Source organism: Scatophagus argus, chromosome 20 (genome assembly GCF_020382885.2).
Source record: "Scatophagus argus isolate fScaArg1 chromosome 20, fScaArg1.pri, whole genome shotgun sequence".
In the NCBI taxonomy this organism is placed as follows: domain Eukaryota; kingdom Metazoa; phylum Chordata; class Actinopteri; family Scatophagidae; genus Scatophagus; species Scatophagus argus.
Window position 1 is genome coordinate 20,605,624 of NC_058512.1, and position 23,710 is coordinate 20,629,333.

General features: G+C 42.2%; 1 protein-coding gene across 1 annotated transcript; it reads right to left on the reverse strand.

The window, feature by feature from the left end:
• Positions 1 to 12,543: 12,543 nt before the first annotated feature.
• LOC124052128 (serine/threonine-protein kinase pim-1-like) lies at positions 12,544 to 16,133 on the reverse strand. Its single transcript, XM_046376059.1, has 8 exons — positions 15,835 to 16,133; positions 15,270 to 15,425; positions 14,762 to 14,856; positions 14,592 to 14,636; positions 14,247 to 14,465; positions 13,450 to 13,630; positions 13,164 to 13,337; positions 12,544 to 13,053 (listed from the first exon to the last, which is right to left on the reverse strand). Exons 1-8 carry the CDS (start codon positions 16,010 to 16,012, stop codon positions 12,962 to 12,964), a joined length of 1,140 nt encoding a protein of 379 aa, XP_046232015.1. The 5' UTR covers positions 16,013 to 16,133; the 3' UTR covers positions 12,544 to 12,961.
• Between the last annotated feature and the right edge of the window lie 7,577 nt (positions 16,134 to 23,710).

Consider the following 23,710-nt stretch of genomic DNA (forward strand, 5'->3'; position numbering starts at 1 on the left):
ACATAAACGAGACAACAAAAACCACAAGACATCAGAACAGAGAGAGAAATCAGCACAACGTATGGAGACACACACCTATCCTGGAACAGCTTCCATCCTGCATGCTCCATCATCTTCCTCTACTCCTGTCACTCAACTCAACTCTGGAACATCATCAAGGAAGCGTTCTTATAGAGATTGTGAGGTACGGCTTACAAAGCTTGGATTATAAAAACAATAAAGATAAAAATCCAGAGGTTTTATTTTTAAGATTTTTTTTCATTTATACAATTTTGTGGAGCTGCACTTTTTCAGATCCTGTTAACAAGGACAGACTTTTTCATTTAACATTTGATGACATTTGATTTGCAGCACTGTTCATCTGTTTGATCTGTTCTTGATCCTCAATAAATCTTGTGGTAAACTCGAGTGCTTTGTGGTGCACACAGGTTGATAGTTTATCACGACACATCTGCTTTTATGTGCCACACCATAGCTTACAGGAAGCAAGTGGGACGACTTTCTATAGTTGCGTCTTAGGTATTAAGTATTCAGAATCAGAATCAGTTTTATTCGCCAAGTGCATGAGTCCAATGACAAGACAAGACAGGACAACATTATTTGTATAGCCCATTTTTACAAGCAGTTTGTCTCAAAGGGCTTTACATAACATCATAGCAACATCCTCTGACCCTCACATCGACTAAGGAAAAACGCCCAGAAAAAACTTATAACAGGACCCCACACAGGACGGGCAGAAGTGCAATGGATGGAAAGCAGTTACATGAACATGAGAAGTTACAACATGACATATGGGACAGATGAACAATGTGGGATAGATGGGGAATGTTCAGACTGGGGAGAGCTGATGGAGGCAGCTCCTGGTGGGCAGGCTGGGCCATGAGCAGGGAAAGCAGGAGCAGCAGGTTGGTTGATGAGCAGGGATGGCAGGCAGAATTGAAGCAGAGGGAAAGAAGTGATGCAGGTGGAGGTTGGTGCCGGTGGCCAAATCTGTTCTAGCTAATATTATTGCATTAGTAAATTTAACGTTATTCACTACTCAGTTCAAACAGAACACCTATGAACTATGCATTCCAAATCTCATCCAAAAATCATTCCAAATAACTCAACCTCCCAAAATTTTAATCAAAATACTAATTATTGTATTGCAAGGAGGCTCCAAAGAACACAGAGACTCGGGAGGATAAGGAGCCTGATAACTACTTGTATTACACCTGTTTCTTACATAGTGGACATGTATGTTTACTTTTACTACTCCCACGTGTAATTTCTTCATGTATGAAATAGATATTACAAAGAAAATATTTTACATACTGCCCCCCCACCCCACTTGGACACACCAAGGATGCAATCTCAACTACCTTCCAATCAACCCTCACACATCTGAATACTAGGGACTCATACATCAGAATGCTGTTCATTCACATCAGCTCAGCATTCAACACAATCATCCCCCAGCAGTTGATTCACAAGCTGGACTGGCTGGGACTCAACACCTCACTGTACAACTGGCCACTGGATTTCCTGACAGGAAGACCTCAGGCAGTACGGGTCGGCAGCAACACCTCCAGCACCATCACTTTAAACACAATTTAAACCCTGCAGGGCCCCCCAGTGTTTTGTGCTGAGTCCCCTCCTCTTCACTCTGCTAACCCATGACTACACACCATCACACAGCTCCAACCTCTTCATTAAGTTTGCGGACGACATGACTGTGGTGGGTCTCAATCAATGAGGTGGAGGATTTAGGTGGATGTAAATGTTACTTTTCATAACCACCACTGGTATTTTCTTCACACATGATATAGATGTTACAAAAGAAATATTGTTCACACTAACCCCATTGTGAAACTATGTTATGCAAATGAGCTGAAGTACTGTAACGACAAATTCACAGGCAGAAATTCCAAAAGCACGAGCTTAATATATGACAAAATCAGCATACACCTATTGCTATTCTGATTGGCTTCTACACTATCTAATGCCACTCACCTGTAGCACAGTAGTTGGGCACAATCAAGTAAGTAAACAAATGCAATAGAAATCACAGTTTCGGGGTAAAGCATCCCTATGAGCCCATCCAATATTAGGATACTAAATGCATTCCAAAACCAGCATATACCCGACACTATTGTGTGGTATATATGGTATGGCTAATGGAGGACTTGAGAGCAGATATGTGTTAAAAAAGAATAAATACATGTTCATGGAGCATACTTGTTATTTATAGAGTTGACTTGTTAACTTTAATCACTCCATTGGTAGTTTCCTCATGGATGATTACATTACCTTACACTTCATTTAGCAGATGCTTTTATGCAAAGTGACTTGTAGAATCACAAGATAAGATAAGATAATGCTTTAATAGTCCCATAACTGGAAAATTGCAGTGTTACAAAAGGATACAGAGGGTGAAGAGCATGCAAAGATAGGAGCAGGATGTGCATTCAAAAAGAATAAATACACAGGAATCACCGGTACGGTACTAACTCGCCTTCTCCCCCGGAGCTCTTGTGCTCCATCTTTTCTCAGCACTTCCGTAGCATGTTGCTGGATCCAGAATCTCCTACCCCGCCCTCCTGAGGCCTGGTACCACTGCTGGATCCTGAGCCCTCTATGGCCCTGCCTACTGCACTGATAGTGCTGCTGGATCCAGAAACCTCTGCTGCTCCTGCTTTGCACTGTTCTCTCTATCCTCCCTGTCTCTCCTCTCTCTCTCACTCTGCTTTTTCTCTCAATTTCCCCTCTCCTGTCTCTCTCCATCTCCCTGTCTCTGCTCTCCCCATGACTGCTAAAATATGCAGAGGAAAAAGAAATGCAGAACTGCTTATGTTCTTATGTCTTATTCTATAGTTCACTGTTGAATTAAATACAATTGTTTTTTTGTCCTTGCAAGCTACAAGCAACAAGCAACAGAAAAGTGATACAGAATTTTACTGTTTTTGATCAAAGTAAATGTGTTCTTTAGTTAATATCACTCTAAAGACATAATCTGTTCATTTTTTATATTCTGAATTCACTTCTATTTTCACACGGAAATCGTCCTGTTGTACTCCACAGTGGACATGATGTGAAATTAAAATGATAAATATATTCAAAAAAATCAAAATTGTATGATGTTTTTTTTAGGTCCAAATAGATAGGAAATCACACAAAAAAAGAAACTGTAAGACACTTTTTTTTCTTCAGTTCTCAGGAGGAGATGCACTGGGCTGTACTGTATGTGTGGCTACTTTGTGGTTATGTGGGCTCTTTCTAGTAGATAGGCTTGTACTACATATCACATCTTATATGCAGCTTTGATTTCGTATTTGTTCATTTCAGTTCATTTGTGTGGGGTGGATGAATTTGTGCAGGTAATTTTGAACTCTGCTGGCTGAGGGGAGCAAAGAATGGCCTCCAGAAACTTTTTGAGCAAGAGTTGTTCAAGGTCAAGGTCAAGGAGATTTTTTTTTATTGTCATTACAACCGTGTGTGTAGTGCATACAGCCATGACACAACGTTCCTCCAGGATACTACATGGTGCTTAAGAAAGGATTACAAATATTGAGTATAGAGATAAAAAAAAAAAGCATGAGTCCGAAATACAACAGTACAATAAAAGTATAGACAACAAGACAGTGGTGGCAAAGCCATCGTCTGTAGAGCAGTTGGGACGATATGCAAACTGCAGCGGGTCCAGTGAGGCCGGCAACAGGGTCTTGATGTGACTCATAACAAGCCTCTCGAAGCACTTTTATATTTGTATGTATATTTGTATATTTAGATTGTTACGAGTGCTGTGCTTATCCTTCATTATCTGACTCATGGTTCAACTGTTCACAATTCATAGAAACATTGGTGTCTGGTCATTTAAAGTGACAATTATGTAAGCCCCCTGTTTAATGAATTTTGTGCAAATACTCAAAGTATGGATTTGAATCTTTTCCTGTGTTTTGTGTTCAGCCTCTGATTGTGAAGGAAAAGGCAGAGAACCTCATACACCAACCATTATTTGGTTTAGTGTAATACATTATCAGCACTGGCCAACTACATGGGCATTTCACAAAGGACTTCAAATTTATGCAAAGTAAATGAGTCTAGCCAAGGATTTATTCAACACATGTCAAAAACGAAAACAAGCTGAGCATGTCAAAATATTCAGTCTCTTTAACTAAAGGGAAGAACTTGTGCAGTTCTACTGGGAACAGGAATGAGTGCAGACAACAATCATACTGACCCCAAGCAATACCTGAACCTTGGAGACAGATATTCATTTAGTGTTTAAAGATTTAGGTAGTTGATTAATGGTCGTTCATTAAATATTCTTTTTGAGTTGAGCAAAAAGAAACTCTCCAGCCATGTGGCTCTATGGCTCCTATACATTACCTTCTCTCTACTCTCAGGGTTTCTATTCTCTGCACCCAAGAGGAAGAAACTTGCTCTAAATTCACTCCTTTTTTTCCCTGCTAATCAGCAAAAGAAACTGCAAGGTTCTGAATCAAATTATTTTGATCATCTGGACAACCCATCCTACTCACCATAACATGAAAAGATGAACTCAAAGGATTTCTACAGTCTCATCTAGGTGGGTGCAGTAACACAGAACTTTTCCAAGAGCTCATGTGCACAAAACAGAATGACAATGAGACACCACAACAGTTCTTGTAGCGAGTTATCGGCCTCAAACAAAAGATTTTGTTCGCTTCCAAATACACTGACCAAAGTTGATGTGGAACCAGTCCCTGCCACGGGACAAGCAGTGACTGGGCCTCCCTCACAGTCCCAACTGAGCCCACCCCACACTGCTGAGTGTGACATGTGTGACTCTAACATCAAAAAGACTCAGTGAGCTGTAATGAAACAAAAGCAGAAAGACACCTATGAGCAAACATTTGCCCAATCCCCTCTTTCCCTGCCCACACAAATGAGTAGGCGTCTGGCCAAGTTCATAGGAGCCAAAGCCCTTGTGCAGTGTAACTTAAACGGCTTGATAGTCAAAGCATTGCTGGACACGGGAGTTCAAGTGAGCATGATTGAGTGAAGCTGGAAAGAGTAATACTACCAGACACACCAGTCAGACCGCTCAGTGAAATATTTGATGACAAGGAAGAGCTAGAGGTCCAGGCTGTGAATGGAGACATTCTTCCTTTCGATGGCTGGGTCCTCATCACAGTCAGCTTGAGTGGAAATGGCAGCTTCAGTGAACCCATAACAGTACCTTTCCTTGTCTGCAGTGTTCCACTTGGCCAGCCACTACTTGGATTCAATGTGCTGGAGGAAGTGGTCCGAAGTCAACCAGCAGAATTCGTCTCAGCTTTTATCGCTCTCCTTGCTGATGCAATGTCAATGTCTACTGAGAAAGCTGAGTCACTAGAGACCTTTATTCAAGCAAAACATCTGCGCATCATGGACGGCTGCGGACTGGCACTCATGATACGATTATTCCAGCTGGACAAGTAGCTTGGATAAAATGCCAGGTTCCATCTGCTATCGATCGACCTGATCTTCTTTTATTTGAACCTAATGAAGATGATGCGCACTTGTCAGAGTTAATGGTAGGAGAGGGCCTACTGAAAGTGCAGAGTTCAAAGAGACCCTATGTTACTATCCCAGTAAAGAATAGCGCAAAACATTCAGTCACTATACCAAGAAAGACAGCCCTAGGTAGTGTTCAGACTGTGGCAAAGGTGATTCAAAAAGACCCACTGGAGGGATCCAAGACAAGAACAGCGGTCAGTAACGCTCCAGTAACAACCACTACAACCAGTCCAGTCTTGTGGCAGCCTCCAGACTCTATGCACAGTAAGTGCTAAACTGTTATCGGTAATGAAAGTTTGGAAATGCATTCAAATCAATTTAAATGAATAACTATTTAGCATGGATTTTGTATTTAGTATTGATGTAAACATGTATTATGTATATGGAGATTTAGTTTCTAATGGGCATTTGTTTGACATGGAAATTGAAATACATATGTTACATGACATTAGACAAAGTATACATTGCATGTAAAGATGATTCTTAAAGGGAAAATGTACCTATTCAGGGAAATGTTTAATAAAATAACTGCAGAGAGCGCAAATACGCTGTTGCCCTGCCTCATCTTTATTCTCCTGAATTTCAGGATATTTATCTGTTCTTATGGTGCCGTCTCGGTGGTACCCGCTACATATAGCCCATTTTTACAAGCAGTTTGTCTCAAAGAGCTTTACATAACATCATAGCAACATCCTCTGCTCTTGGACCCTCACATCAACGAAGGAAAAACTCCCAGATAAACCTTTAACAAGGAAAAATGAAAGAAACCCCAGGATGAGCAATAGAGGAGGGATCCCTCACCCAGGGCGGGCAGATGTGCAATGGATGTTGTGCAGGCAGGAAAGCAGTTAACAACATGAGATATGGGATAGATGGGGAATGGTCAGTGTAGATGGGGTTAAAGTTAAAGACTTGTGGCCTAAATATTGAGATTAAAGAGAGTAAAATAATTAAGCTTTGTTATATACTCCCTTTGGTAACCAGGACACCATCAAGAGCCTGGAGTAGCTGTCACTGTAGCGACGGCGCACAGGGAAAAAGCCTGGAGGTGTGCAGCAAGGATGCTTTTATTACCTGGATGACATGACTAAAAGGGAATGGGGACCCCCAGTGGCTCTCACCCAACTTAAACTAAACCTCACACCTAGGTATGGAGAGTGAGGTTTTGGCACTCATTCAAACAAAGGGTTGTAAAACCCTATCTTCAGTCTTGTGGGGGTCTCTCTATCATAAATCTCAGCACATGGCATGAGATCCCAACATTCACTATAAATTTAAAGATTAGATCAGATGCAACTCCCTCTGTAGAAATGTCTCTCCCGCAGTCCCTCTTTCAATTGATCTGCAGCCTTCCAGTTCTTTGCTAAGTCTTTTAGCTGTCATGTTTCCAGTAGTTATTTATTTGTTGTTTTGGACCAGGTTCCTTCAACAGTGCAATTCAAAAGGCACACTGCTGGACCACAATGAACAGCAGAGCCAATGACTTTTCCCAGGATTTTTGTAACATTTTCCCAAAAAGGATGTACTTTAGCACAAACCATTATCATATTATAGAAAATGCCTTTATCATGGTTGTAGTGTCAAAAAAGATTAGTCAAATACTCTCATTATATACAGAAATGTAGTATGCAGTATAAAGAAAAGTATGTAACTTAAAGTTGAGCAAACGTTCTCAGTTTTTTTGTCATGTGGATTTCTCATATCGTCTAAAGTTCTAATATCTTTGGATATCCATCAATTTTCAGTGGTCTCCCATGGAACATCAGAGTAAGCTTAATAACCTTAGTAAGTAGAGATTAACCTTAAAATTGATCAGGTGGGATCTCTCTTCAGTTTTTCATAAGTGGCGGGATCATTAAGAAGAGTGGTGACTTTGCAATGGTAGTCAACCGTGTTAAGTACAACTGTGCATCTGCCTTTGTCCGCTGGGAGAATTGTGATGTTCTTGTCCCTGTTGAGGGATGCTAGTGCTTTTGGTTGTTCCTTATAGCTGTTTGTGTTGCCGTAATGAGGTCTACTACTGGAATCTGTTCTGGTGAGATGGCAAAGTCACGACATCCTTCTCAGATTGGGAGAGAATTCTGTCTGATAAGTTCTTGACCCATTTCTCTTGGGAGTCTGGTGTGGTCATGTTGGGGTCCCTGTTGGATTTGGGTAGTCTGGTTTCAGTTCTGGTCTGTCTGGCTTGTAGGGTTTGGAACTTCTGTTTCTGGCGTTCCTTACTCTTGCTGTGTTGGATGGTCTGTCCCTTCTCCACGAACTTGGAAACCTCTTCCAAAACTTCATCAGGATGAAGGGAGGTAAATTTGTTAAGTAGCTGGTAGTAGCTGTTGAGTAGCTTAACATTCAGGGCCTCGATGGTGAAGTGAACTTGTCTTATTCGTTCATTGAGGAGTTAGTTCTGGGCCTCCTGAAGGGAGTTCCCTCAATCCCTGCTGTGTGCAAGGGATTGAGGGAACTCACCCAGGTTCAGGAAGGGTTCCAGGTTTCCATTGGTAATCAAGTGAACCAGCTGAGTAATCAGTTCCAACGCCTGGTGGGTCGTTTGGATTCTCTGATGTCCTCTTCCTCGGCAACCTTGTCCGCCCCTGTCATCACTTCCCCACCAGCTCACACTTCAGCTTCAGCCTCTGCTCTTGCCCCTGCTCTCCACCTTGCCAAGCCTGAGCGTTTTTCCAGAGATTCTGGGAATTGTCCGGTCTTGCCCCTGCGTTTCGAACCGAGCGCTCCAAGGTGGCATTCATTATAACCCATCTCTCTGTCAGAGCCGAGGCCTGGGCTAAGGTTGAGTGGGCTCGAGACTTTCTGGGTTTGTCAATCATTGAAACTGTTCTCTTGTACTCTGAGCAAGATTTTTGAGCACACCACCCCTGGCCATGAGGCAGCACATGCGCTAATGGGTCTACAACAAGGCAAACAGTGTGTTATTGACTATGTCATGAGTTCCACACCTTGGCTGCTGACAGCGGCTGGAATGCATCTTTCCTACTTGACACCTTTTTCCATGGACTTGCTGACCCGATTAAGGACCTGTTGGCTCCTGAGGATCCTTTTGATTTGGACGCTGTCAGGATTGGACGGCGTCGCTGACGCAGAGAAAGGCTGAACCCTGATGCAGAGTCAAAAAGGCGCAGGCAGGCAGGTCCAAGCAATAGTCTTTATTTTAAGATAACAAAATCCAACTCAAAAAGCACACACTTACTGTGTCCTAGGATCTTTGAATAACTGTGGCTAAACTCCTGGCAAAAACAAGGCAAGGCAAGGCAAAACTAAACAAAAGTTCCTGGCTTGACATGGGTAAAAAATGCAGACGCACTGACAAAGGTGACTGGGAAGACAAGGACTAAATAGACACCACAACGAGACACAGGTGACACACATCAGGAGGGAGACAGCAATCAGGAAAACCAAAGCAAAGCTACAAGAAAACAGGACACACAGGGAAAGTGACGCTTTTCAAAATAAAAGCGGACATGACAAAAACCTTAAACATAAAACATGGAAACAGATGACAAGACAAACATGAAACATGGCACATGGACTGAAATCAAAAGACAAAGCATAACCAAAAACCAGGCATGACAGACGCTGCTATTGCTCTGGCAATTCATATAGACAATTGCCTTGCCTAGTGCACCACAACCACAACTGTGGATAAAGAAAATTTATTACCCTTACAAACCCACCAGCTGAAAGTTGGTGCAGCGCTTTTTGGGATTTGCAAATTTCTACAAACGGTTCATCCGTAACTTTAGTTCTGTGGCCACTCCTCTGCATGCTTTAACCTCCCCCCATGTCAAGTTTCAGTGGACACCCCAAGCAGATCTGGCTTTTCGTAAGCTTCAGGAAAGTTTCACCACAGCCCCCATCTTCTCTCCCTGACCCACGCCTGCAGTTTTTTGCAGAGGCAGACGCCTCTGAAGTTGGTATAGGACAGGGACTGGCAAGTAATTTAGGTCGTGTGGCCGGCTCCTCCAGCAACACGCGACAAGTGTGCTTCTCTTGTACTTACCGGTCGCTAGTCACTTATGCCCACTCAATTGGCCACGCTAGGTCACATGACCGTAGCAACGTGATGACGTCAGCCGCAAAATGGATTCACGATATCAGAATAGAGTAGGGGGAAACTAATATGTGGGTTTTTTCACCCGGGTTACACAAGTCTTTAGCAAAACATCACACAGGGGAAAAAAAGCTAACAATAACTAGCTAGTTAGCCATAGGCACAATGAAAAAGAGAGAGACCAGAGGATGAACAATGCAAAGTGTTGTGCGTATACTCAATCCTAACTAGGTTAGTACCAGAAGGTAGACCGAACGATCTGGCAGAGAGTAGACTGCAGAGCCAGGGTATTTGTACAGCTGGAGATGATTAGTGGATGGATCTCAGGTGAGCAGGCAGATTGGCAGCAGGAGTTGATTGGCAGCAGGACTGATGAGCCACACCCAGAACACAGACACAGAGAGACACAAGCAAGGAACCACAAGAAACAAAGGGGAGGGAGAAAACAGCACACATGAGGGGGGAAGGAAAGGCACAGACCATAACATCTATGGCCTATTTACACACTGCGGTAGGAACCCCCAAAGCTTCACTCGCAAAAACAAGGCCTACATGGAGAATGGTCATTATAAAAAAAAAGGTATACAAAAAATAGAACTAATCACAATAAATAAAGCATGTGGCATGTGCACAAACGCATCAGTATGGGTCAAGAACTTATCAGAAAGAATTCTCTCCCAGTCTGAGAAGGATGTCCTGGCGAAAGGCTTGAACTTGAAAAAGCTCTACCTGTGCCCTAACACAAATGTTGCAGAGTTTTCTGAAACATAGATTCAGCTCAAAATGATTGCCAGCGACAGCATATTAAGGATCATGCATGTTTATTTTTTGTACAAAAGCCATTCAGTTTTTTAATGTGCATCACTCTATACAACAGACTTCAAAGAGACCTTATTAAATGATGAATTGTGCATAGGGCAACACTGCCGACAGCTGTAGAAATGAGAGGCTAACACTGATAGAAAACTGATAGAAAACAACACTTTGTGTATATCTATTGCTGCCGGTCTCATTTTTTGAGTATGCCCAAGTTTGGCCAACCTGATTCAGAACGTTCTGTACCCACCCCTGTGGCACAGCCAGAGGGCCTTGTGTCAGAATCAGAATACCCTTAATTTTTTTCACTTTATTATGGCTTTTTTTTTTTTTTTTTTTTAAATGTGCTTGTAGGATAATAAAATGGTCAGTTCTTTGAGTAGGTCGGGGTTGGCTGAATAGTGCCACAACTCATTTTGACCCTGCCTTTGCCCATATATTGAATGTCTTAATTTTAAATTTGAAAACTTCAGGGTTTTTTTTTCAGTTTTCAGTTTTGCAGCTTTGTTTAATGTCTCGTATGCGGATCACTGTGTTTTCTTGTCTTTTTTTGTTTGTTTGTTTTGCATGCTGTCAATCTTGTTTTTCATCAACATCCCTCCCCATTTCTTTTGCTACAGAGGAGACACAGGGGATCCATTTTCTATACTGCTGATCCATCAGGGGTGACACACGAAAACAGACAATGTAGAGTAGCCAGTTAACCTAATGTGCATGTTTTTGGTATTGTGGGAGGAAGCCGGAGAATCCACAGAAAACCCACGCAGGCACAGGGAGAACATGCAAACTCCACATAGAAGGGCCCAGACCGGGATTCGAACCTGGAACCCTCTCACTATGAGGCTATGAGGCAGTGCTAACCACTGCACCACCGTCCCGCCCTGTACACAAAAACGGTCATTTTTGCTTGCAAATATAGGCCTGCTTCCGTGATTTATTAATCATGGTTAACAAATTTTAATATTTATTTTATGTAATCAACAACAAATAGTTATACTTTGCTAGATCATAAAACAAATGTTTACATGCTTTCTTTAGCTTACTTATTCACCTCATGAAGGTTTATAAACTGAAATAAACATTTTTTTTTGCAATGATATAAAGTCAGCTCCAAGAAAATGGGTCACTGGAATGAGCTGGAATTATTCCATCATTACTTATACTTGCTCCAAAATATTAAGGCACTCAAAACAACTGAGCTATTACAACAACAATCATTTCTGAGTGAGGTTTTTTCATGAGTCCAACTGTTTTTCCAAGCTGAAGTTATGTTACTTCTTTTATCAAGATATACTGTTAGGTTTTATAGTGAAACAGGTCAGGAAAAGGAGTAAATTACTTCCGTCTTGGAAGAGAACACATAAAAATGCTAAAACTTTCTTTTCATTCAGAGACCATATTTGTTAAAAAGTGAGCACCAGCAGAAAAATAGTCACAAATAACTATTAAAATTTGTAATTACTTAATGATTACTTAAAATCCCTACACAGCCTTTTTACTGCCCTTTTTTAAAGCCTCTAATCACTTTTGCTTTTCAAGAATGAGTGACTGGGACCTTGCTGTGGAGGCATCATTAAATGAGAGTTGCTTTCCTTTGCAACAAGTCATTTTCTTTTGGTTGGATATTGCGACTTGTGCAAGACAGGGATTGGCAGAAACTCATCCAAGTCATGAGAGAAAGACACCTCAGGATTGAAGGTTCTCGGTTCTGTTCTGTTCTCGGCAGTGTCTGCATGTATTACCTTCAGCATTTTGCATGTAATGGTGCAGTGTGGTTGGCCCATGGATTTCTCTGATATATATGGACATTTTATAGAAGACCGAAATATACTGTACTTCATCAGACTGCTCACTTTCAACAGTTTCAGGGCGGTACCATTGGTATGCAGGGTCTGTGATAGCAATTTGGAAAAAAAAGCTGTTTGTGTAAATAGGAAGAAAGTAAGTAAATATGATGCCATGGGTTTTAAAAAAACATTTTAAAAACTTTTATTCATTATGCCGACATGAGTGAAGCATAAAGCAATGTAAAGTCATAAGCAGAGAGCACACTTCATCATTTTAGGTCTTGTCCATTCATTTAGACAAGCCTGTTTTATCTGATAGGATTATTGTTCTGCAATCAGTCTCAGAAACTGTAACAGTCTAAGTTGTTTCTTTTTTATTATTATTCTAGTTTAATATCACAAAATGACCAGTTGATAGATTAGTATCCATTTTTTTTTCCTTATGATGTGATATGGCTTTCGTCATAAGCACAAATCATAAGCAGCTCCTGACCCGGCCCAAGCTCTCTAAGAAGACGAGGAAAAACTCCCCAAAACCTTGAGGCCAGATGAAAAATGGGAAGAAACCTCGGGAAAGGCAATTCAAAGAGAGATCCTCCTCTCCGCGGACGGCCGGGGGGCCTAAAGGAACTGCAGTTGGTCTAACCGGAGCACCCGGAGAAAACCTGTATAAGCATGGCGGACGGTCCTGGTGAAGAAAAACGAGAACAGAATTAGTTCTTGTATTGTGAATGTATTGTATTGGCATGAACTCGTGTGTGAGTGTAGTGTTGGTTTATCTGAGCCATGGGTGAAGCTGGAGCTCCTTCAGGGTAGGTCGCAGCATGTAGGATGTGTTTAAACACTTCTGTAAGAAATCCTGGCAATCTGGAGGGAAAGAAAGATGAGAAAGTTGGGTGCTGACAGCCACAGTGATTCCTCAGGAGGTGAATGGAAATGAACAGCTCTGTGTTTGCATATGAGTACGTTTTTCTTACCTCTGGACAGCTCATCCCTGATTGGCAGCTCATGTCTGAGGAAACTTGTGGTATCAAATCGGACTGTTCTGTGGAGCAGCTCATATAAGACCACTCCCATCTGCCACACTGTGGTGGGGCCGGGCCTGTAGGTATAATGACTGTACCACTCCGGAGGGACTTGTTGGGGGGTACCTACAATACACACAAGTGATAATAATTGAGGATGAAAAGCGTCTTTCTTTAAACATTAAAGTCACAGGCAGGTAAATTAGTGAGAGGCAGAAGAAAAAGCCAGATGGCTTACCACAGAAGACACGGTAAACTGATGTTTTCTTGAAGAAACAGCTCAGTCCAAAGTCAATGACACGAACACGCGGCACATCTGAGCTGGTCTCAATCAGGATGTTTTCCGGTTTGATATCCCGATGAAAGATGCGCTTATCCTCGAGTTCATTTGCTGCATCAACCAACTGTTTAAGTATGATCTGGAAGAGAGGGACACAAATAGACAAGTGAGGGATCGGAGTGGGGAGACGGACTGTGAGGAGGTTCAACAGTTTGTGTCATGGCTGTGGGGTTTGGGTTAACTTTGGCTTAACTGCTGTGATTCAAAGCTGACAACAACAGCAGGACAAAACTTTTGATCAGCAACATTTCCAACCCACAGACACCAAAAAAATGTCCATCAGAGATGGTCATAATTTCAGTTTGTTTTGTCATCCAAACCAGATTGCTTCCAACCTGTCTGAGAGCCTACACAGGTTGATTATTACTCCATCAGAGATATGGAGCCTCCTACAACATAAAGCTGTAAGAACATGTAGGGCTTTGGTTTTAGGTTCTTCCTTGTGTTTCCACTGTGGAAAACCAGAATATTTTCCACAGACATGATGGAAAAGGTGACATGGTTTTAGATACCGAGACAAATGGGCAGCACAGTCCACTTGTGGCACAAAGAGGTGCTAATAAGAAACACAAGGAGAACCTGTGGCAATAGCTATATGTTACAGTATGTTACAGGTAAGTCACAAGTCATTAAGTTCTTGTTTGAAACACACACACACACACACACACACACACATACACGCTCGAGCAGCTTACCTTTGCCTTGTCCTCCTGTAAGTGGCCTCTGTTTGTCCTGATGTAATTTAAAAGGTCCATACATGGCATTGGTCTTTCCAGCACCAGGATCAGCTCCTGGTCCAGATCATACCAGTCCAGGAGTGACACGGGTGCTGATTCCTCCATTAATCCAGTTCTTCCAGCTTGGAGTTTTAACATCACAGCCACCTCAGCTGAGAGTTCTTTCCCATTTCGTCTCTGAAACGTTGAAGCAAAAACAGTGTAAGAGAAGGAGAAGCTCCACAGGTTTAGAGAAAAGCGTGATTCATCAAACACACATTCACTGGGCTGAGTGCAGCGTCCTGTTTGGTGTTGCTCACTTACCTCTTTGCACAACACTTTGTCTTTTGCTATGTGTTTGATGGCAACCTACAAGACACAAATGGCACTTTGGTTAGCACTTCCTGATCAGACTGTGTGTGTGCATATGAGTGAGTGTGTGTATGAGTGAATGTGTGTAAATGTATGTTTCACAATGTGTGTATCATACTCACAGGTAAATGATCTGCTTTGCGGTAGCCAGCAAACACACATCCACAGCCTCCTTCGCCGAGATGATTCTCCTGCTGGTATTTGGCCTCAAATTCAGCTAAACAGACAAACACATGTTTTGTTTAGTTGCCAGGAGCATCAGTTACACATTAAAAAAGCTCTAAAATTAATCCTTTCTAGAGTGATTCTGAAAAAGATGGGCCGCCGTGTGGAACAAAGGAAACAAAATGTGACAACTTGCTCATCCTTTCTGGCATATACTCCACTGAAAACAGTTTGAAAACTATATATTTATGAGCAATGACTTTTGTGCATACATGTTTATAATCAATTTGATGCCAGGAGCACAGTTCAAACATGCTGCTATAGGGGCTACAAAAGGCTGGGGCAAAAACTCAAAACCACCTGTACATAACATTACACTGTGTTTCCAAATCAGGGCATCAGTGTGACCATTAATGTGACTGTTTTGTGTTGCACATTAACACGAACGTGTTAATTACTACTTACCTCTTCGGGAATCTATCAAATCCTTCATGGTTGGCCGGCCCTTCCTTCTCTTTGCGCAGGGTTCTTCTTCATCAGCGGCAGCCTTCCTCTTTCCAGTCCTCTTGCTCACATCCTCCACTGTTGTACCGCACCTACTGGACTGTGTGCTGCTGCTCTCTTCAAATGACAAGAGAAAAAGAGAACCACCAGGTTAATGACCAGTCACTAATGGAGAAAATAAGTCCATCTTTGTCATTCAGTGACTTACAAAATAACAAACTAATTTTCTTCTCTAGCGTCTCTTAGTTATAGAAATATTTCGTCATTTCGGGAAATACGTATCCCAACACATACTTGAGCTGTTATTAGGTTAGCATAAAGACTCCTGAGGCAAAGGGAAAACAGTTCGCCTGCTCCCTTCCAAACTGAAAATAGCCGCATCAAAACCCTCTAAAGCTGAGACATTAAAAATCATTTTTCACTCTGGTCTCATGGTCTTTCTCTGTGAATGTAGGCTTGGTTTTGTTTGTTCAGGTTTGACATTTAACTAATGATGTTGAACGCTAACTTCACATGATTCGCTTACCTTTGCCAGTGTCCGCAGACGAGGCCGATCCTGATTCCTTCTCAGCCTGGTTGTAGTTCAGTCTTCTCCTCTTTGTCTTTGAGAGTCCATCTTCACCTTCTCTGACTTTTCTCTTCAAGTTCTTCTTGAGCGATTCCTTCTTAGTGTCGCTCAGGCGTTCAGAGTTGTTATTTGCCATGATGATATTACAGAAATTTCAAATCTGATAACTTCCAGTAACAAGTGAATGTGGATCCAACACGTGTGTGCGTGTGTGAGCTCTCTCAGCGATCAAAGGAACGTGTTCTAGCAAACAGAACCCGGAAAGTGCTTTGATGATATGAACTGGCTGGTGTTCCAGAATATGGGGACAATATGCGGACATAATATGGGGACAGTCGTGGATCAGCGGTTAGGGTGTCGGACCCGTAACCGGTGGATCGCTGAGGTACCCTTGAGCAAGGTACCTAACCCCCACTGCTCCCCGGGCGCTGCACGTGGTCGCCCACTGCCCCGGGTTTGCTGTGTGTGTGTGCACGTCACTTGGGTGGGTTAAATGCAGAAAACAAATTTCGTTGGAGTGAGTTCCCTCCAATGACAAAATATGTCACTTTCATCTTTCTTTTTTCATCTTTCATATGCAAATTAGAGTGTACAGTAGCTTGTATGAGAGATGTCAAGGTAAATTATCATTATTATTGTTTTCATATTTCTTTAGTTTTACCCCCCCAAAAAACGTAGCCAATGAGTTTCCATGAGTTTTTAAGTCACTCACGAGAGGTGCAAAAACTCCAAGGTTTTCCATATCCAAAGTGTCATACATCATCTGAACTGCACAGAAGGGCCATCTGAGTAGAGTGGACGACTGAGTCGTTCTTAACTGGCCAGGTAGCTAACGCCCAATAAACCACACATTCTTTGTGCAATTTTTGGGTTATGATAGTGAAAACGACTGATCTGTAAGGTCAATGATATCCTGTGGTGCCTTCTGTGATGCACGGAGAATAGTTTGTATTTTCAAATAGACTGCAGCCAGATTGTGTTGTAACCGCTCTGTTAATCCTTCAGCGTTACTGAGACAGTTTCACTTTTTCTGAAAGCTGCACTGAATCAAGTTCGAAGTCATCATGTCTAAGTCGTTTTGCACTACTTGGTCACTGTATGTGAGGACGCAGAGCAGTGACATGCTTCTCTGTAGCACAGGTGCACCACAGGAAACAGTTTTGGCTCATTTTCTGTTCACTCTCTATACTTTGGGTACAACACTCCAACCTGCCACCAGGGTAACGACCTCCACATCAACGTTGGTAAAACCAAGGAGCTGGTGGTGGAGTTCAGCAGACGCCAACACACCCCACCCGCACTGGTGAACATCCAGGGAACAGACATCGGGAGAGTCACCTCCTACAAGGGTGTTCACCTCAACAAAAAGAGCCAAAACAGACTCTTCCTTCTCAGGAGGCTGAGAGCCTTTGGAATACAGGGTCCACTCCTCACGAGCTTCTACGACTCTGTGGTGGCATCAGCCATTTTTTATGGTGTGGTCTGCTGAGCAGGCAGCATCTCTGCCCGGGACAAAAAAAGGGTGGACAAACTGGTGAGGAGGGCCAAAAAAAAGTTGTGTCGTATCTGCCAAGGCCCACAGCTTACAGAAAGGATGGACAGTGGAAAAGTGACAGAAGGTTGATTTTTCTGATGAAGCATCCATTGAACTGCATCCCAGTCAAATACTGCAGAAGACCTGTTGGAACTCGCATGAACCCAAGATTCACCCACAAAAAAATCAAGTTTGGTGGAGGAAAAATCATGGTACGTCCAGTATGGGGGTGTCCGAGAGTTCTGCAGAGTGGTCAACAGCCTAAAGTACCAATTCATTCTTGCTGCCCATTACAGTCCAAACCACAAGAGAGGACAAATTCCGCAGCAGAATGGCGCTCCTTCTCATACTTCAGCCTCCACATCAAAGTTCCTGAAAGCAAAGAAGATCAAGGTGCTCTAGGATTGGCCCAGTCACCAGACACGAACATTATTGAGCACGTCTGGGGTAAGATGAAGGAGGAGACCTGGAAGACGAAACCAAAAAGTCTTGATGAACTCTGGGAGTTCTCCAAGACTGCTTTCTCTGCCATTCCAGATAGCTTCATCAATAAGTTATTTGAGTCATTGCCAAGACATTGACCTTTCTGTGCTAATTAAATAATAAATCTAAAAGAATGATACAAAATTTTCTTTTGGTTTAATAAGCATAATCTAGAGGGCTTTGCCTTTCATATAAGCTACTTCTGATTTCAATTGATCAACTGCAAGTCTAGTTATTATTTGTTGTTCCTACAGCTTAGATAAGCGACAAGACTTTTGTCAGGGATTATAGTTGATTTCCTGTTTTATTTTTCAGTCTTTTTCTAACTTGTGTCTGGTTTAGCTTTTCATTTCCTGTCCGGTGTTCTCTCCTTTTTTGATTGCTTGCTCTGCCCCTATTTGTTTCACGTGTTTCTTGTTACCTCACCTTCTCTGCGTTCTGTATTTCTTGCTCCTCGCAATTCCTTTCGTCTTCCTTTTGTAACTCCATGATAGGTGAGGCTTGAAAATATTAACTAGCTGGTTATAAAAGAAAATCTCAGGAGTGTTGTCAGGCACTAAATCAAAAAGATTGTGACAAATACAAATCAGATGTAAACATAATTCAACGATCTATAGGTATTAAAAGCCTCCTCTATACTATAAAATATACAACACCATTGATTTGACATATTTCAACCCTTGAATCAAACCATTTTTTAATGGATTATTTTCTGTTTATTATCCTATCATTGCACTTGTTTAGGTCAGATTTAGGTGCAGGATAGTTAACCCTCTGAAGTCATGTATAATTGTCAGTTGTTGACTATTTTTGATTCTAATTTTATATTTCAACTTAGAATTTTTTTTATCTTGCCATTTTTGAATCATTTTTGATCAGCACAACCTCACAAGTGTGATTTACTGTTGTTTTTTTCATTTTGACATACTGTATTGACACACTGGACCTAAAATCACACAAAACTCTAAAATCCGACTGGGGAAAATGCGCTGAAATGCGCTGAATGAAGTGCGCTCAATGCGCTGGTGTTTACTGCGTCTTCTTGAATAAAATGCGTGCCCCAAACGCGCACCAAACGTGATGGCAATGGTCATGAAAAAAACAGTGCGTATATTTTTTATCATAACTTGGGTTTTACTTGACATATTAACAAAATTTAAAAACTGGTATATAGTTTGAAGTGCCCACTTTCGACACAAAAAAACTGGGATTCAGCGAGGCTGCGTCTTGCAGCTACGTGGTCTTAAAGTGGTCTTGTGATAAGGACGCGCCAGCGCGTCTGTCGACTCCTGAGGGTTAAGAGGCTTACTACACTCAGTGGTGTCTCTGGCACAGAAAGCCTGATGGGGCACAATAAACACTAAAATGCAAAGTACTTCTCATTGAATCCTCACACAAGTGCACCTCATCAATTAAACCACAAGCACGTATTAATCCAACAAGGGGAAGGAGTGAGCGGAGGTGATATGAGTGGCATTTATCAATAAGAGCTCACAGAATTATTCAAGGATTCAAGGATTCAAGGAGCTTCATTGTCATTTCACACACGTAGAACATGAGTGGAACGAAATTAGTTTCCCCGGTCCCAGTATAAGCCCAGTTGCCTAACAAAATAAATATAAATATAAACAACGCTATATAATATAAAAACAGTGGAATATAAGAGAAGAACAGTAGATGATATAAACATCAGTGTAAACAGTATAAACAGTAGTGCAAATGGCTGACAGGGTAGTGCAAAATGACCGTAGTGCAATGGAACATGAGTACTTTAAGTTCTGTGCAAATGCTGCATTGTGCAAAATGTTCCATGGGTGGTTTGTGTGTTTGTTGGTGTGTGAAGTGTGAGTTTGGCAGCAGGGGCTACAGAGGACCTCCAGAGTTCAACAGTCTCACAGCTTCTGGGAAGAAGCTGTTCCTCAGTCTGGTGGTCCTGCTCTTGATGCTCCGCAGCCTCCTGCCTGAGGGGAGAGGGGCAAACAGTTTGTGTGAGGGGTGGGTGGGGTCCTTCATGATGCAGGAGGCCCTTTTCCTGCACCTGGAGGTGTAAATGTCTGTGGTGGTGGATAGGCTGTGTCCCACAGTCTTCTGTGCAGCTTTCACCACCCTCTGCAGAGCTTTTTTCTCTGCTGCAGAGCAGCTGCCGTGCCACACAGTGATGCAGGAGCACAGGACGCTCTCCACCACACATCTGTAGAATGATGTCAGGACTGGCTCCCCAGTCCGGCATGCCTCAGCCTCCTGAGGAAGTAGAGGCGCTGGTGTGCCTTCCTGATGAGGCAGGAAGTGTTGTTGCTCCAGGTGAGGTCGTCCGTTATATGGACGCCCAGGTACCTGAAACTGGAGACCACTTCCACTGCTGTCCCTCCGATGTACAGGGGAGGAAGGGGGAGATGTCTGCCCCTTCTGAAGTCCACGATCATCTCCTTGGTGTTTTTCACGTTGATGCAGAGGTTGTTCTCTCTGCACCAACCCTCCAGGCGTTCCACCTCCTGCCTGTAGTCGGCCTCGTCGCTGTTGGCGATGCGTCCAACCACAGCTGTATCATCCGCAAACTTCACGATGAGGCAGCTTGGATGTTGCGCTGAGCAGTCGTGTGTTAGCAGGGTGAACAGGAGGGGGCTCAGCACACAGCCGGGGAGAGCCGGTGCTGAGGGTGATGGGGGAGGAGGATATGTCATGGATCTTCACTGTTTGCGGCCTGTCCGTCAGGAAGTCCAGGACCCAATTGCACAGGGTGGAGCTCAAACCGAGAGCACTGAGCTTGTGGATCAGTGTCTGCGGAATGATCGTATTAAAGGCAGATGTGAAATCCACAAAGAGAAGGCGGACATAGGAGTCTTTATTCTCTAGGTGGGTGAGAGTTGTGTGGACCACAGAAGATATGGCATCCTCTGTGGATCTGTTCTTTCTATATGCGTACTGGTGTGGATCCACAGTGACGTCGATGCAGTCTTTGATACGGGCCATGACCAGTCTCTCAAAGCACTTCATGACTATCGGAGTGAGGGCTACTGGCCGATAGTCATTCAGGCTCGTCACTGTGGAGGTCTTGGGAATGGGGATGATTGTAGCGGTCTTCAGAAAGGTGGGGACCGTCGCTTGTTGGAGAGAGGTGTTGAAGATGTCCGTCAGTACCTCTGTGAGCTGATGGGCACAGCCCTTCAGCACCCGCCCCGGGATGTTATCGGGACCTGCTGTTAAACACCATCAAATTACAAGTCCAGACTTTTTAACCACTAAAATGATCAGTTATAAGACATCCATAGCAACATTTCAGAATAGGGAAACCCATTGTTTAACAGTCCTTAGCTTATGGCCAAAACAAAGATCTTCACAGGGTGTTGTGAAGCTGACTGGTCATCACTGCCCAGTAGAGCAATTTCTCATTTGCCACAAAGTTTTAAGCATTTTATTTCAACCAAGAACATACCTGTTCTCTTCTGTTTTCTGCCTGTGACTGTCAGTTTCATGTTTGTGAGTGGCATCGATCTGCGCCTGGTCCTTCTAAGCAAGCTTAATCTAATGGCATTTTCCACATGTGAAATGCTGCTTTTTGTACTTGGTCAGCCATTCTGAAAGATGCTGAAGATCCTTAAATTCTGTAGTGGTCCAAGAGCAGGCAAGGAAAGCCGAAGAGTGACTTTTTTGGCAACACTTGTAGTTAGCCACTTTTGAACCAGTTAGCCACTTTTTTCTTTTCCCAGCTGAATGATGTTAACATCCTCTGGCTAATGTAATCTCTAATTTTTGCTCTACTGGCAATGTGCTAAGTCTAACTTTTATAGCTCATTATTGAAAGTATGTTGAAGATGGGCATACAGTTTTCAGCTTCTAACTTGCTTAAACAAACTGGGACATGCCGACCCCATGCACACCAAAGGAAGACTGCTAGGAGCCTGGTTAAAGGCTTATTCCATGACATCAGTTTCTCCAGTACCATATGCACCGACAGAGGCGTCTGGTCCCGTGGTGTCTTTGTGGACTTGTAATTTGAAGCCAAGCATGTTTTTTGAACATGCTGTCTGAAATTGCCACAGAGCAGCTGTCGCTTAATTAGTAAACATCATCTCAATGATCATGTTTTAGCACTCCTTTGCCTTAGGTGACAAAATCAACAACTGTAAATTTCAAACACATTAACCAAAAAGAAATCAAATTCCCCAGTAAATTGTGTTCAGACAACATGAAATTCTGCAAAGTAGACTGGACTAGAATGTTAAGTTCTTCAACTGCATTAATATGTAAAATTTGTACATCTTAAGATAACAAAAACAGCCCTGAGATTGACCGGCGACCAGTCCAGGGTGTACCTCGCCTCTTGCCCGTAGTTAGCTGGGATAGGCTCCAGCCCCCCGGCGACCCTGACGGATAAGCAGCATAAAAATGCACGCCATTTCAACAAAAATAAGTTCCCATTTCCAAACTCATCCATTCTGACTGTCTAAAGGTGTTTGGTCCATAAGGGCTTTCATGATATTGCTTTCTATCCTCCTTAGACCCGACCAATTCATTTGTGTCCTTTATAGTGGACATTTTGTTCACCTGTGTCTTCCTTAAATATTTGGAGCTAACCTATCAAGACTATAGCATTCTGTAGAGGACATCCTGGGCTTTCCAGTGATATGTCATGTGATGGGTTTGCATGCAGGGAACTTTACTTTTTTTCTTTATCAAGATGGCCGCCATACCAACAACCACATTTTATGGAAAGAGGAGAGGTAAGTCAAATATTCTTTATCTGTTGATATTTTTTCCATGATAATTATATATATTCTTGTTTATTGACATATCAGTAACAATATTTTTACATCTGAAAACAGTTTTATTGTTTCTGTTTTGAAATAACAGTAATTTAATGAATGTCAATTGTAGTGGACACCAGGATCGTTTTAATGTATTTAATGACTGCACATTGTTGAGAAAAAAGTGAAGCAGAGAGGATTCTATACGGGAAAATAGAGTGAGATTCAGATTTGGAGCTGCCAGATGAGGAAAAGGATGAGGATGAGTATCAGCCTGTGATAGGGGAAGATGGGGATGAAGAGGGAGAGGAAGAAAATGCAGGAGACAGAGTCAGAGTCAGAGAGAGACCAGGAAAGTCATCGTGCTCTGTGGGCCAGGACTAACTTGTATGTTTTAATTTGGTTTCAGCTTATTGTATTCAATCTTATTGTCAATTTTAGAGTTTTGTAATATTTGTAATATGTGTAACTGCTGTTAAATATATGTAAGTTTTCTATATGCTCATGATTTTGGTCAATAGGGAGTAATATCACATCCATGACAATGAAATTACTGCATTAATCCAAATTGATGTCTAAAAAATTAACTGGTACTCCTTTTATTAACTTGAATTTATTTGTGTTTTTTTTTCATCCATCATAATAGATTCACACCTGTGCTACCTGGGTTTCCTGCCTTTCAACATGACTGCTAAAATATGCAGAGGAAAAAAAAATGCTTAACTGAAAACTGCTTATGTTCTTATGTCTTATTCTATAGTTCACTGTTGAATTAAATACAATTGTTTTTTTGTCCTTGCAAGCTACAAGCAACAAGCAACAGAAAAGTGATGCAGAATTTTACTGTTTTTGATCAAAGTAAATGTGTTCTTTGGTTAATATCACTCTAAAGACATAATCTGTTCATTTTTTATATTCTGAATTCACTTCTACTTTCACACGGAAATCGTCCTGTTGTACTCCACAGTGGACATGATGTGAAATTAAAATGATAAATATATTCAAAAAAATCAAAATTGTATGATGTTTTTTTTTAGGTACAAATAGATAGGAAATCACACAAAAAAAGAAA

Coding starts and splice junctions, on each gene's coding strand:
- LOC124052128 (XM_046376059.1), bottom strand. CDS start 16,012: ATGGCAAATAACAACTCTGAACGCCTGAGCGACACTAAGAAGGAATCG. Junction 15,426..15,834: donor GTCTGCGGACACTGGCAAAG/GTAAGCGAATCA, acceptor TGTCATTTGAAG/AGAGCAGCAGCACACAGTCC. Junction 14,857..15,269: donor TTTGATAGATTCCCGAAGAG/GTAAGTAGTAAT, acceptor TTGTCTGTTTAG/CTGAATTTGAGGCCAAATAC.